At 39.1% G+C, this 14,851-nt stretch overlaps 2 protein-coding genes across 6 annotated transcripts; one reads left to right on the plus strand and one right to left on the minus strand.

The window, feature by feature from the left end:
• Window positions 1–773: 773 nt before the first annotated feature.
• LOC113742203 (DNA ligase 1-like) lies at window positions 774–10,146 on the plus strand. 5 transcript variants are annotated; one of them, XM_072076541.1, is made up of 17 exons: window positions 781–1,814; window positions 2,840–2,956; window positions 4,053–4,154; window positions 4,231–4,347; window positions 4,496–4,726; window positions 4,815–4,909; window positions 5,240–5,327; window positions 6,578–6,709; window positions 7,011–7,123; window positions 7,738–7,839; window positions 7,918–7,979; window positions 8,186–8,257; window positions 8,385–8,458; window positions 8,556–8,612; window positions 9,043–9,120; window positions 9,704–9,781; window positions 9,890–10,146. In XM_072076541.1, the coding sequence occupies exons 1-17, from the start codon at window positions 990–992 to the stop codon at window positions 9,950–9,952; spliced, it is 2,406 nt and encodes an 801-aa protein (XP_071932642.1). In that variant the 5' UTR covers window positions 781–989; the 3' UTR covers window positions 9,953–10,146. The 5 variants fall into 5 exon arrangements, with proteins under 5 accessions (XP_071932663.1, XP_071932658.1, XP_071932643.1 ...); XM_072076542.1 differs by lacking the exon at window positions 4,231–4,347 and having other exon boundaries at window positions 780–1,814; XM_072076548.1 differs by lacking the exon at window positions 2,840–2,956 and having other exon boundaries at window positions 780–1,814.
• A 2,356-nt stretch (window positions 10,147–12,502) lies between these two features.
• Window positions 12,503–14,104, minus strand: LOC113727269 (uncharacterized). The gene is made up of 2 exons (XM_072076568.1): window positions 13,733–14,104; window positions 12,503–13,645 (listed from the first exon to the last, which is right to left on the minus strand). The coding sequence occupies exons 1-2, from the start codon at window positions 13,784–13,786 to the stop codon at window positions 12,860–12,862; spliced, it is 840 nt and encodes a 279-aa protein (XP_071932669.1). The 5' UTR covers window positions 13,787–14,104; the 3' UTR covers window positions 12,503–12,859.
• Window positions 14,105–14,851: the final 747 nt, after the last annotated feature.

Below are 14,851 nucleotides of genomic sequence, written 5' to 3' on the forward strand. Positions count from 1 at the left end.
CTGTGGAGAGACCTTCAGAAGAGGGATATCAATTATTATTAAAATTAAAAAACAATGAAGAAACTCATGCAAATAACCTAATAAGTTTGGCAAGTCAAAACAGATTTTATATTATTTGTGATGATCAGTATACTTATAGGCGTTTCGGTCGGTTTTTATTTCTTATTTCTTGTTTTGCAAGTTTGGTAAAATTAAGCACTGGGATTAGTCCAATGACCAACGTCGTCGAGTTCAAAGTTCGAATTCTGAACTTGATAGTTGGGAGTAGAAAAGTATAGGAACGGGGGCACGAGGGTTAAAATTTTAGAAAACTATTTTCTTTTAAAAATTTTTTATTTTTTTCATAAACACATTTGCTAATCACCTTTTTTTTTTTTTACCTCGTATGCATCTTTGCTAATCTTTTAAAACTTGTATCATTACAATTGGGTTGGACAATCCACTTTCGAGTTGATTTTTGCGTGTGCAATATACATGGTTTTGTGAATTGGCCAAATTATGTTTCCATGTCACATAAATTTTTTACCAAAAAAAGTTTTTGAACAAACTCGAATCAGTAAAATAAGTCAAAATTGTAACGCTTTTGATCCGCGGGTTGGCCTAATTAACTTTTGAGCCAAATTAGGGGTACAAAATATGATTAATCTAAATTACTTGATAACTCACGAGCCCAAGCATACCATTTCCGCTCCACGATGCGACATATCACAAAAATAAACTATATGGATATTGCACTTGTCCTAAAAATTTTTAAAACATTTTTCATCAATTGGGTTGGAATAATTCAGACTTCAGAGCGTGAACATAGTGAAAGAAAACGTATAATAAACCACTCTTTCTGGCAATTTTCTGGCAATTTTCAATCCAAGTGCACAAAACCCTCAATTTCCTTTCCCGCCATTTGCCTTCCTCTTCCCTCCATCCATCCGCATCCGCAACAGCAACCCGTGTCAGTTGTCTCCCTCTCCGTAGCAGAAAAACGGCAGCTGATGTTCACAGCATTCAGGTCATGCTCTTCTTCACTCCACTTTACCCACCACACTCTTTCGCTTCATCCCCTCAGAAAACCACTCGGCTTTAAGCCCTACTTTCTCGTCTATTCTTCCTTCCCCGCAAAACCCTTCTCTCAGAGATCCCTCTTTCTCTTGATTCCATTAGTTAACCCAGGATCAATAGCAGCAATGGCTTCTCGCCCTTCTGCCTTCGACCTCCTCATGTCCAATGCCAGCAAGAAAAAGTCCGAGCAGAAACAACAAAAACCATCTCCCAAGAAACGCAAAACCACCACCCCCACCATCACTTCTCAAAATTCTGCTCCGATTTCAGTCAAAGAACCTGATTCAGCTCAAATTAAAGAAGCCCAACTGGAAAAAGATATGAAAAATGACGATTCGAGCAACTTTAAGGATGCCCAGCTGGGGAAAAGTGAGGAAGCGGTGGTTAAGAAACCTAAGGTGGTAATTACTCCTGATGAGAGCCTTCTTGAGTTGAAGGATAAGGCGACAAGTTTTGATCCCAAGAAGGCGGCATATTGGGGAAAGGGACAAAGGGTGCCGTTTATGTTTGTAGCGAAGGCGTTGGATGCTATTTCTAAAGAATCAGGGCGGATTGCGATAACTGCAATTGTTTGTAACATGTTGAGGACTGTGATGGAAACGACGCCAGAGGATTTGGTGGCTGTTGTTTACCTTTTGGCGAACCGGATTGCTCCAGCCCATGAAGGATTGGAGCTTGGGATTGGGGATGCTTCGATTATTAAGGCTCTGTCCGAGGCGTGCGGAACAAAAGAAGCACAAATTAAGAAGCAGTACAAGGTGAAACTCTACTACATTCCAGTCACTCGTGTTTATCAAATCTTGGGTGTGGTTTAGAAATGATTGAATTTCTTTTTTTATTTCTGAATATTATTGTTTGTGGAGTTGGCTTTTCTTAACTTGATGCCAAGAAATTAAAGAAATTGTACTTCAAGTGAAATGACAGAATGATCGCTGGTACCTTGTTCTCAGTTCTAGTAAATGAAATTCTAGAGATTTTTGGCCTTGTTTCAGTAATTGCAAAACATTAATAAATGAGATGGAGAATAGGGGAGGAGAAAGAAACATAAGTCCCACGCTGTATTTAGGCCTCTGCCTAGCTGTGGTTTCAATGCTGTAGAATGCTGCTATGGTGATTATTATGTTGTCTGATTCGGTTTGCAAGGTATCTACTAACTCAGTACAAGCACTATTGTTCTTATACAAATTATCAAGAATGGGATTAGAAAAAAAGCTTGTCCAGTCAAATGCTACATTTAATTGAATATTTTGAATTTAGCTTTGGTGCTATGTTGATGTCAAAAACATTCGACCTTTTGCCTGTGATTTTAGTTCTGGGCTCGATTTTGGTTCTACAAAGTAACTGCATAATTTGAGAAGCTGCTTTAGTTTTATCTTGTTACTTTCTTTGGCTGCAGCTGTACGTTGGTTGTTGTTACATTTTGTACGCTGTAGCTTGTCTGGAAATTTTTTTTTTTTAATTGATCTAAGATACAATTTGCAAAAAAAAATTTATCATTTATTCTCTTTATGATTTACTTGACTTCTGTGACTCTGTTGCTTGATTTAATGGAAGGCTCTGGCTGATCTTTCTGCAATGAGTACACTGCACTTGTTTTAAGAAATTTTGTAGTTAGACGAGCAGTATTTCATTCAAAGCTTGCGAATGGTGTAGTCTAGTTATACTTGCTTAATAATTTGTGTGCAGGAATCTCCTGACATATCAAAATCCTGCAAGTTTTGGCCCGCAATTTCTTTCTTCTTTTTGATTTTGAATGATTACTTCACTATCCGACTTGCCTCAGGAGCTTGGTGATCTAGGCCTTGTTGCAAAAGCAAGCCGTTCGTCTCAGTCTTTAATGCGCAAACCAGAAGCACTAACTGTTGTTAAAGTTTTTGATACATTTCGCCTTATTGCTAAGGTACCTTTGAATTTTCCCATTTCATGGACTTGGATGATGAGCTTTGATCTTATTCGCTGTAGATGAGAGTTAAACTGGATTGCCTTATTCCTTAAGATATTCATAGCTGCCTTTATTGGTTTCCATACATGAAACTTGAAATCTATTTTTTTGAAATGTTTTGGAGCTAGAGTACACTAACTACCTGTTTGGTTGGTATTCTGGAATGGCAATAGCAATGAGTATCAAAGGTCCTCAATCGTAATGGGTTTTAGCAACTTCTTTTCATATGTTTGGTTTGTTGTGGTGAAATAGGAATCCACTGAACTTTTTTTTTTAGTATGTCTAGCTAATTCTTTTCCCCCTTTTGCCAACTTTGTTATCTTTCTTCCCAAATGGACTCTGTATGACTGCAACTAGACCGCCACCGCACTCAGCCAACAACGAAATTCAAAAAAAAAAAAAAAACTCAGCCAACAACAAACAACAAAAGCAGCAGCTAACATCACATCCATTCTTGCCAAACTAGAAATGTTTTCAACTCTTTGAATCATCCCACTAATCCCCACCAATTTCAAATGACGGCACACTATTTTTTCAAAATTTCATATATCTGCAAAACCGCCAAAATCACCACAAACTGTTAATCAAAACTTTGATCCATCATGAATTCCCAACAACATCCCCACAACACTGTTAATATGTAGGAAAGACTGATCTACCATGAGACCAACAAAAAAAAAACCTCAATTATCTATCTCTAGCTTGGCTTCCATGGTCGTTGCATGTTGAAGGGAGGGCTGACTGGTAGAGGAGAGGATGGGTTAGGAGGTAAAAGTGAAAGTTGCGAGGGGGGCAAGAGAAGCATAGGTAGAGAGAGAGAGAGAGAGTAAGATAAAGATTACAGAGGAAACGGATGAGAGAGAGATGGGTGAGAAAAGTTGAACATCAGGGGGGAGAGAGAGAGGCTTTTTTTTTTTGGGATGATGGGTAATCAGCCGAGATATGCACATGAATTGGTGCTTGTTTATTAACTTATAATTTATTGATCTAGAGAAGACCATAACGGTTAACTTCTTTTAGTTTTGTAACTGTATCTCTTCATGACTTGCATTAGGAATCTGGTAAGGATAGTCAAGAGAAGAAAAAGAATCATATCAAGGCACTACTGGTTGCTGCTACTGATTGTGAACCTCAGTACTTGATTCGTCTGCTCCAGGTCAGACAATTGAAGATCTAATATCACAAATTGGCACCTTTAATCCCTGAAAATTATTCTTGAACTCTACATGCAGGCGAAACTGCGCATTGGTTTAGCTGAGCAAACTCTGTTAGCTGCTTTGGGCCATGCTGCAGTTTATGCTGATAAGCAATCTTCAACTCCTGCAAATATAGATTCTTCTTTAGAAGAGGTATCTTGGCATGAATTTAAACTTCTGAGAGAGTTTGAATCAATTTTTTAATTAGATTTTATTATTATGCTAATACTATGTGCAAATTTAAGAGAGAGTTTTTTGTTTATTGCATAAACATGTTGTGAAATTGCTTTCCTTCCCTCAGGCTGCTAAAATCGTGAAACAAGTTTACTCGGTAATTCCAGTCTATGATAAAATAATCCCTGCTCTTCTTGCTGATGGTGTATGGGATCTTCCCAAGACATGTAGCTTTTCACCTGGTGTTCCTGTTGGACCTATGCTAGCAAAACCAACTAAGGGAGTTTCTGAAATATTGGATAAGTTTCAGGATATTGAATTCACCTGTGAATACAAGTATGATGGAGAACGTGCTCAGGTAGCAAGAAACTAGACATGACGCCTATGTTATATGCCTTTCCTTTCACAGTCTTGGTGATGTGTGTTTGTCTAACCATGTCCTGCAGATTCACTACATGGAGGATGGTACAGTGGAGATATATAGTCGAAATGCAGAAAGAAACACGGGAAAGTATCCTGATGTTGTGGATGCAATTTCAAGGTACTTTTATTGTAGCCCATTCCAACTTTGATTTGGAACATGCTGTCACAAGCTGGTTAATGGTTTGATGAACAGGAAGGGTCTCTTTACTTGGTTGAGCAAGGCTGTCTGAGCTTAGCACTGTACTTTCACTGCTGTGGTGGGCCTTCTCATGATGGGTTTTTGTAGTCTATTGCTTTCTTAATGAGCAGAAACATAATTTACATAGTTGGGTATGAGAGTATATCAGTAGAGCTTATTTTTAAGAATGACTAGTTGTTTCCTACTAACATTACAAGTCTGCCAGAAAATCTCTCTCAATTTTCCTGACGTTTAGCTGTTTTATTGCAGGTTTAAAAGGCCGTCTGTAACCTCATTTGTTCTTGATTGTGAAATTGTTGCATTTGATCGTGAGAAGAAAAAAATTCTCCCCTTCCAGGTGAACTGTTTACTTCTGTAATATTGAGCTTGCCTAAGTGCAAGATCTTTGTAAATCTGATTTTGTCATGGGCCTGCTGATGTGGTCCTTTTAACTATGCTAGCACATCAGAACAATTGAAGTTAAATAGAAAAATCGATTGCTAACTGATTTAAGTCTCCCATTCTGGCTCTAGCATTGCTTATTGTGTAGCCTTCATGATCTTTGTTGTGGCATATGACAACAACATATACAATGTTAATAATTTATGTACAATCAATGCTGAAGCATTAAATTGGCAAAGTAACAAGTCTCCTTCAATCCTGTATTGGGAAGAAAGTGGTCGAGTCATCTTTGTTTTTCGTTGTGAACTCATCAACTTTGGGTGCTGTAAGAATCATCTTGGTATTGAGCATGCTCAAAATCCTAGGGCTATCTGTTATGGGCTATCTCATCATGAACTTAAATGGGGCATGCCTGGGGCCTGGCCCATGAAATGCTTCCCGACACCTTCAGTCCCCCTATGGGATATCTTAAATCTACACGTGCAAGTTCTTTCTTGCATCTATTTCAGGTGCTTCATTTGAGTCAGTTGATGTCATATAATTCTTGATTTTCTTTGATAGGAACTGGAGATTTTTGAGTGTTGAGGTATTAAAGTTTCGGCCAATTTGATCTGTCCAGTGTCTGCTCTAAAATATTTGAAGGTGGTGAAATTTTGATGAATATGACTAAGGGTAGATTCATTACTAATTGGGCTACTTTTTGTTGATCAAATGAGGAATTTACACTTTGAGGGATGATGATGCTACATGGATGTTAGGCCAAACAACTTGAAAATTGAATTTGGAATATATTGTATTTGATTTGATGCTTTTGTATAAGCACTTTTTTTAGTTTCTTTTAGGTAATTCAAGTCATGCTTTGGCAAACAGACCATCATTAGTCTCCATCAGGGGCCTTGCCTTAATCTTGTAACATGTCCACAAATTTTACTGATTTATATATATCAGGCTATTCTTTTCCACTGACCATGTCCCTACCACCCACCAGGAGGATAAAGGGGACACATTTAGGTTTCCTAAACATATGTTGTCTCTACACTTTATCCTTCTAAGTATATTTCTTGTCATTTAGGAGCCAGCTTCTTCTGGTGTTCGGCTTTTCATTTTGCTGGAAAGAGTGTCACACATGAATTGTTAATTGATGAAATGCTAGAGTTGTAAGAATGGTATTACAAATTCAGACTTAAAAGTATGAATTGGTGGCAGGTCCTCAGCACACGGGCTCGTAAAAATGTGGTCTTGAGTGAAATAAAGGTTGGTGTTTGCATATATGCTTTTGATATCTTGTATATCAATGGCCAACCTCTTCTACAAGCACAGCTTGACAGTCGAAGGCAGGTATGCTAATTTTTGTTCAATGATGTTAATATCTTTATCTGCTTTTAGTGTTGGGCAAAAGACTCTTGGATTTTTTAAAGTCAAATTACTAAAATGGTTTGACCAAAATGTTTTGAGTATCGCATAAAGAACGTCTTGTGACTCTCCTCCTCTCCTTTCCCATGATAAAATAAACTAAAAAGAATCCAAATGACAGTGCTTGCTCAGTAAACATGTCTCAGGCTATTATCTTTAATGCTGATTGTCGACCTTTTAGCAGTCATGTTATTTTCCTTTACTCTTTATGACTGGTTTTATGCAGCATCTTTACGAGTCATTTGAGGAAGGACCTGGCTTTTTTCAATTTGCTACAGCAGTAACATCAAATGATCTTGAGGAAATACAGAAGTTCCTTGAAGCTGCTGTTGATGCCAGGTAACTCGTCTTTGCAGAGTTCAAGATCATTTTCCTGTCATAGCCTTATTGTATTGTTACTAATTGGCTTAATCTACTTTATTTACTGTTAGAATTTTTCTTTTTTAATCTTTGACTTCTGCACTTGGCGGAATCGTAATTATTATATCTGTCAACTTTTGCCTGTGGACAAAGTTTTGTACAATACAGTTTCTCTCTGTTAGGTCAAACCTGTTGTATTCGATGATCTTATGCTTGCCTAGTGCAATATAAGATCATCCAACCTTATGGCTTCTAGTGCACTAGAATTTTGGTCGGTCAGAAAAGTCAACTAGTTAGATAATTTAATTCAGTTTTTTCTCTGTACATCTGTCATTTTTTCTTGTTATATGTTCCTAATGTGCTGTGGTCTAAGGAGTTCTTTTCCCTTTTTTTCCCTGCATTAATAGATGGTGAAATGTAATATTATTTGTCTAAGAAGTAGTAGTTTCTCCCTTTTTTCTGGCTTCAAAGTTGAGATGTGCTTAGCTTCACCTGAGGGCTCCTAGCTTGGAGCTTCTTTCTGCAGAATCAACAAAAATGTTTCTACAGATTCTACAAGAACTGTTTGTTATTTTGTCTATCCATCTTTGCAGTTGTGAGGGGTTGATAATTAAGACATTGAAGAAAGATGCCACGTATGAGCCTTCCAAGCGGTCAAATAACTGGCTGAAGTTGAAAAAGGATTACATGGATAGGTATGTGCATTGAACTCACAGCACTGGCTATTCCTTTTGGGCTTGAGCAACTTACTTTTCACCTTGTATGATCTGCAGTACGGGTGACTCACTGGATTTGGTTCCCATTGCTGCTTTCCATGGCCGGGGAAAACGTACTGGTAATTTGACATATCATATTTTTGAGAGGACACAAAGTGATTATTCGCTTATTTTGGCTCAGATTCAGATTTGTGTCACTATGCTTGACATTCTTCACCCTAGCTTCAGATATAGTTACCAGTGTATACTCTTTTGCTTTTTAATTGGGTTTGTATTGCTGCATGAATTGGAAGTTGGTTTCATAACTTTGTTGAACCATTTTTAGGTGTTTATGGAGCCTTTCTCCTTGCTTGTTATGATGTCAACAACGAAGAATTCCAGAGCATATGTAAAATTGGTAATGTGACTACTTAATGGTTCACTGTGAAATTTACCTTGATAGGAAACTTCAATTACGTTGTCTAAACTCTAAATACATACATCCCTTGACATCAAGTGATAAGAAACTTCTTGGTTCTGCTTAGGCACTGGATTTTCTGAAGCTGTGCTTGAAGAGCGCTCTGCCAGCTTGCGCTCTAAAGTTATTCCCAAGCCAAAGGTATTTCATTTACTTCCTCATTGAATAGGAAGAATTTTGTATTTCTGTAAACCTTATACGGATTCTGACATGCTTCTGGATTTAAATGATATCCCAGTCTTATTACCGGTACTCAGATACAATCAATCCAGATGTATGGTTTGAACCTATTGAGGTAGTAAAAGTTATCCTCTGCTTCCTTTTCTGTTCATTGTTTGTGATTTTCTTCCTTTTTTTCATTACTCTGCTTTTTACATCAGTGCCAGCTGGCTCACATAATCTTTCAATGTCTATTCTTTTGTGAGATTCTCATTGATCGTAATGAATTAGGCAATAATTCTATGCCAATGTTTTGTGATATTCTTTTCCAGATTGTTTCTGTACTCAGGAAGGAATGTTGGGAGCGAAGTTTTCTTGCTCTATGGGTTTTGTTTGAAACATCCATTTTTTTAGACTTAATTTGGATGCTTTATTAGCATTCTTCGCGTTGTACATGTGGGAATCCCGTTCCTTGTGAATATAGACTTTCTTCTAGCATGCTCCTTTTTTATGCAGATTATTGTTCTGCCTCATACAGTGATCTTTTGAGTCATATACTCTTTCAGGTTTGGGAGGTAAAAGCTGCTGATCTGACTATCAGTCCTGTTCATCGTGCTGCTACTGGTATTGTGGATTCAGACAAGGTATTTGTTTACTTCCAAGCGTGTACAATTAAGTTAAAGAATACATCTGAACTTCCTGGCAGTGAATCCATCATACTTTGATTAAGCTCTTAAGATTAATTTTACTGGTCATTTTCTCCTCCCTTTTTCTATCATTCTATCCTTTTTTGCAAGCATTGGCAAAACCAAGACTTTTTGTTAGCCGCTGGGTGTTTTTTTTATTTCCTTTTTTGTTGTTGGGGGGGGGGGGGCTGCGGTGCTCTGTTAAGTGCTATAAGATTTTTAAAACATTAGAAGGGGCAAACCCTTTTGTCAAAAAGGACTACTTTGAAAATAAATTATGTACATGGTAAAATCTTTAGACTTCATTCAATTTTGGAGGGAGTGCTGCCTCTCGTTGTCCCCCAAAGGAAAGTGTATATGGCTGTTGAACTTCATGCCACATCGTGGCACCTTTTTTTCCTCTGACATACCAAACTAGTGGTAAACCGGGTGTTGAGATTATTGTTATGTAGATCGTGAGTTATTCTTAGACAATGAAAAATTTTGTTCCTGTGATTCAAATCTGATATCCCTTCACCTTGTTAATTTTAATTTTCCAAAGGGAATTTCTCTTCGGTTTCCACGTTTACTACGGGTTCGAGAAGATAAGAATCCAGAGGATGCCTCTTCTGCTGATATGGTAAAGAAAAATCTTTTGATTACTGGTTCTTTATTAATTCACTGATAATCTTTCACACGTTAATGAAATGTTGCCTGGGCCTCTTTCTGAATTGTTGTTGGATTGCAGGTGGCAGATATGTATAGAGCTCAGAAACACAATCAAAGTAACCGCGATGATGATGAGCAATAATGAAAGCAATTAGTTGGATATTTTAGTTCATTTATAGAAATGATGCCTATTGTGCATGTCTGGGCAACCACAAAAGTAAGTCGTGCCCTCTGGAAACTTGTGTTATTCTCAAATTTGATGCACTGGTTTCACTGATCTTAGTAATATTCACAGTGTGAGTAATATAACCGATGGCACATGTCATTTAAAACCCATTTAATTTCTTGAATTATGATTTATGAGTCACAGCTACCAAAATAATGTTAAAACCTGTCCAGACACTTTTGATTGCATGCATCTTTATAGATAAAAACCCTGTATTTATTTCACAATCATATCCGTGTCTTACAACTTTTTTTTTTTTGTGGTGGTGTGTGTTTGTTTGGTGGGGATTCCCTCTCTCTCTCTCTCACACGCGCGCGCGCACACACACACATTTAGGATTTTGCCATTTTGGTATTAAGTTTGTCACCATTCTAATGCTGGTTTCCCATCCTTCCAATACTGATACCCAAAATTCGAGAGGTGACAGTTCTGGTTTTCAAGTTGCAGACCCTCCCATCTGCTGTAAACTTTCTTCTATTGCTATCAAAGATAGACTCGGATTCTTTTAGTTGCTGTTCCAGTTTTCCCATATAATCTGTTGATTCATTTTAAAATCTGGCTTTAGCAGTTTCCAGCTGTTACATGTATAATTTGATCTATATCTGGGCAGAGGAAAGAAGGCGGAAAAAAAGAAAAAGAAAGACGGACTTCCAAGACTGTTGCTTATACGTTGGGAGCATATTATCCCTCAGGTCTGAATGTGTTCTAGAAAATGGCACATGTTACAGCTGGAGACCGAGCATTTACTTGACCTGCTTGTGCATGTTGTCAAGAGGAAGAAGACGTCGCGTTTCCACGGGAAAACGCAGTTGGGTTTTGGATTTCAAGTTTACCAGTTGCGATACAACTGGAATGCCTCTACACAGTTTCATATCTACGTCTGGGGTGATTAGCACGATATTGTCTTTCTCTATCAATTCGCAAATTTTCTTTGGGGGCACCAGACTTGGGTTCTTGGGACCAATGATTACTTGCTGTGCTGCTGTGGGGTTTGGAAACGTTAGTAAACCTGGCAATGATGTTGGTTAAACGCGCATTAGGCACGGATGGGGGTAGGTTAGGTATGGGATTGAAAAGGATGGGTGTTCATGGCTTGAGAGCATTCCCTTTGGAGGCTGCTATCCCTCAAGAGTTCGTTAAAAGACTTTTGAAGTCAAAGAACCGCAATCGCGTCGGGACTTCCATCTGACTCTTTCCAGTCATCATCAGGTAGCAGAAAATTCCGCCACCAGGGCGGATTGGATTTTTGAAACTCTGCCGTTAATTTTTGCAACGAGGAGAAGAGAGTTTCTGGTCTGAAATTTGCAAGATGCCTAAACCGCTATCCTCTTTCACACTTGCGCATGATCAAATGTAGTAATTCACTGCTAAAAACGTCTGATAGCTGATCGTCTATGGTTCTACTAAAAATATCGGACCCTAGACTCTTGACTCGACTCGACTCTGCATTTTTCTTCTGAGTAGAGGCTCTTTCTTTGCCTTGCCCCGCACTTCCATCAGCTGGAAATTGGTTGTTTTTAGGAGGATAGTGACAAGGAAGAGAAATGAAGAGTATACTAAATTGGCCTTTGTAGCTTGTGTTATGACCATAGGAAACGGCAGTGAAAGCTTCCCAAGTCTATGTTCTGAAATGGCAACACCTAGAAGCAGCCCAAAGGTGGATTATTCCCTGCGTCCATACTATTAGTCTATTATTAACAATTGGATGCCCTGTGAACATAAGAAAGAAACTGCAGCACGCACTCACACTTGTATTTGCCTTTGCTTTGGACTTCTGTAATTGACCGGCACAAGAAAATTACTGAACTTTTTGGAATTAGCTAACCAAATATTGAGGGGAGTGGGGGTGGATGGAGAAACGGGGAAAGCAGTAGCAGCAGCAGATTAAAGAAAACTTTGGATCAAAATGTACCTAAAAATGATTTGAGATGCATCAAATCCCACTTAAAATAATAAATCACACACAAGTAGCAGATCCTGATTCTGATTTGTGGGAACCACTCGACCCGACAGGGAGGCTCTCGTGGACCTAGTGGCTCTTGGCTATGGCCTTCTGCTACCCTCCAGTGTAACCAATCCACGTTCATTTCTAAAATACCATTTTTCATGATCTTTTTTTTTTTAATTTTAAAAAAAAACATTTTGATGTTCCGTTTACATAAACATTTTGATGTTTCCTCCAAACCCCTCTTTCCCCACTCTATTTTCCCACCTCCCACTGCATGACACATTGTCAAGAAACTATAGCTGGTGGAACATCAGACATTGCACGTTGAGTGAACGTTTGTACGACCATGCTAGTCAGGTTAATTCTGCTGATAGCCCCTTTCGCTTGAGCAAATCACAAGCGTGCATTTCTTATTCATCATATATCTGCATCATGACTAAATTATGAGCGACAAAATTGTTGCATTATTACTTGCATACTTAACCAAACTCAACAGTATTTGAATTGCACGTCGAATCTGCAAAATATCCCCTTGGAATTATATTGGAAAATCAAATCCCCTTTGCACAAGGTAGAGGGAATTTTGACATTGGTGCAGCAGACAAACCAACCAATACTGAGGCAGAAGCAAGCTAAAAAGTAAAAAAACAGGACCACAACAAACATCCCTGTCTCCCTAGTCTTCTCCTACAGCTCTGATTAACTCTGATCTTTTCAGCCTCTTAACTCAAGAATTTCTGAACTATGTACAGAATGCTAGTATATGATCAGTTGACCCCAGGTTCCAAAATCGTACTCCAAGCCTCCTCTAAGAAAAGAACTACTTGTATATCACTCTGCTTTATGGGGTGGAAGTAGATTAACGGCACTACTGGTCATTGAAGAACGAGCCTTTGATACTTGGCTTCAGTTGAAGAATCAGAGCCTTCAAAGTAACCCCTTTTCCTGTTCATTCTGCCACAGTTGTTAATGTTACTATTGTAGGCAGCAATGGTGAGTAAAGAATCTTGATTTAGGGAGTGACCCGATAGTGTTGGAGGTGTAGGCGGCGGTGGAACGACCACCGGTGGCGCTGGAATCTGGTAGGAGTCGAGTGGTGGTGGGGGGTGGCGCCACTGTGGGAGAGGGCCAGCTAAAAGAAGTGTCTGAAGCAACGGCCCAGCTTTCATAACAGCTTGCAAGAACTTCCCTTTTTCAGGCAATGGCCTGTCTGTCAAAATAGGCAATGTTGGGTCTAATTCTGTTGTGGGATGTTGCGGTTGAACTTGAAGCTGATGAGTCAATTCTTGCGGCGGATTTTGCTCAATAATTGGCGATGAAACAATGCTTTCTTCGCAGTCGGAGGAAGAAAAGCCGTTGTTGGAGTCCACTCCTCCTCCTCTTCTGGGCTCATCTTCGATGCTTGAAATTCCAGAGAGGGGTGCTGATTGCTGATTCTGGCGCTGAAGCATCAGCTGCTGCTGCTGGAGCAGTAGCTTATCGAGCACAAGTCTTTGGCATTGTTCTTGTGCTTCATCCCTTTCCGTGATGGTTCTGCTGAGCAAATCTTTGAGCTGAAATAGCTGATCATCTCTCATTTTGAGCTCCTCTTGTGCTTTTAGCCTCGTGTTCTCCAGCTCCATCGTAGTCAGCAGTAGTGATTGCCTCAGTTCATCCATGCCCTGTTTCAGCCAAACAAACATCTTTAGTACACATTACAATTCTCATGAGATCAAATGAATGGATTGAAGATATAAATAATGCCTAACCTTTCCCTGGTAGAGGTAAGGCCAATTCAGAAGAGGACCCCTCTGGCTTTCCATAGTGCTGCTGCAGTTGTAGCAAGTTAAATTGGTGATGGATGAAGTCGGAGGCTTGGAAGGGAGAAAGACAAGGGAAGTCGGGTGGAGGAGGCCTAAAAGAGGAATGTGTAATTAATAGGGAGCGATAATTGTGGTCATTTTATAAGGACTTGTTTGCTGTAGCGTAGTCAATTGCATGCTACTTGCACATTTGTTTGTGTTGCATTTTCCTCCCCCGCCCTCCGAAAGAGTGGGTGTATAGACTGTGGAGTGGGAGAAAAAATGTAGAAAAGGCCAAGAGCAGCCTACGGGGTTGGAGGGGACCCAAAGGCCAAGAAACACATTTGATATTATTTTGATCTGACTGGGGGTTTTTTAGTAGTAGTATTTGTTTTGTACACTCAACAAGTCAGTCGGATGGCTCGGCGCAGCACATATAGTACGGTACTAGTGGGAGTAGAGTATCTATCTGTCCATAGATCTATGGGAGAAGTGAGAATTACACGCCAGCGCCAAATGCGGGGGTAAATACAGCCTCTTGATCGTCTTGCACCAATCACACGACAATTCTATCCTCCTACCCCGACTGTATCTGTATACGCATATATTTTAAACAAAAAAATTTTAAGAACTTGAGAGTCGAATTAGAAAATATCTCGACTGCTTAAGACGGACAAAACTATCTATATGCTTTATACTCTACACGTAAAAGAAAAGAAAAGGGATGCTTTGGCATACGACATTAATAAATTCCTGCAAAGTTTAATGCACTTTTGGTTGGCCGATGGCAGTTGGTTTTGTTTCTTTCCCATGTCTAACAAAAAGTTTATGCTTGCCATTCTAGTCATTATTAACAACTCAAAGGATGAAACTAGAGTTGGGATGTTATTCAAAGAGATTATTTTGTTATTAGTTTATATGTCTTTGATAGAATTGTAATGCATATCCACTTCAGTTATCTTTCTTCCACGAGCAGTTGATTACTAATCAATTTCCTTGAGGGCTATGGAACACTTTCTACCTTTTTGTCACTCCAGTTTCCATCCGACTCCCTCCCTCCCTCTCTCGTTCTTTTAACTTCTTTGT

Source organism: Coffea arabica, chromosome 1c (genome assembly GCF_036785885.1).
Source record: "Coffea arabica cultivar ET-39 chromosome 1c, Coffea Arabica ET-39 HiFi, whole genome shotgun sequence".
NCBI lineage: Eukaryota > Viridiplantae > Streptophyta > Magnoliopsida > Gentianales > Rubiaceae > Coffea > Coffea arabica.

Bases quoted from the DNA above. Each gene is read 5' to 3' on its own strand.
- LOC113742203 (XM_072076541.1), top strand. From the start codon at position 990: ATGTTCACAGCATTCAGGTCATGCTCTTCTTCACTCCACTTTACCCAC. The intron at 4,348-4,495 runs GTATCTTGGCAT...TCCTTCCCTCAG, and splicing joins TAGATTCTTCTTTAGAAGAG to GCTGCTAAAATCGTGAAACA. The intron at 8,613-9,042 runs GTAGTAAAAGTT...ATACTCTTTCAG, and splicing joins TATGGTTTGAACCTATTGAG to GTTTGGGAGGTAAAAGCTGC.
- LOC113727269 (XM_072076568.1), bottom strand. From the start codon at position 13,786: ATGGAAAGCCAGAGGGGTCCTCTTCTGAATTGGCCTTACCTCTACCAG. The intron at 13,646-13,732 runs GTTAGGCATTAT...TGGCTGAAACAG, and splicing joins CTTACCTCTACCAGGGAAAG to GGCATGGATGAACTGAGGCA.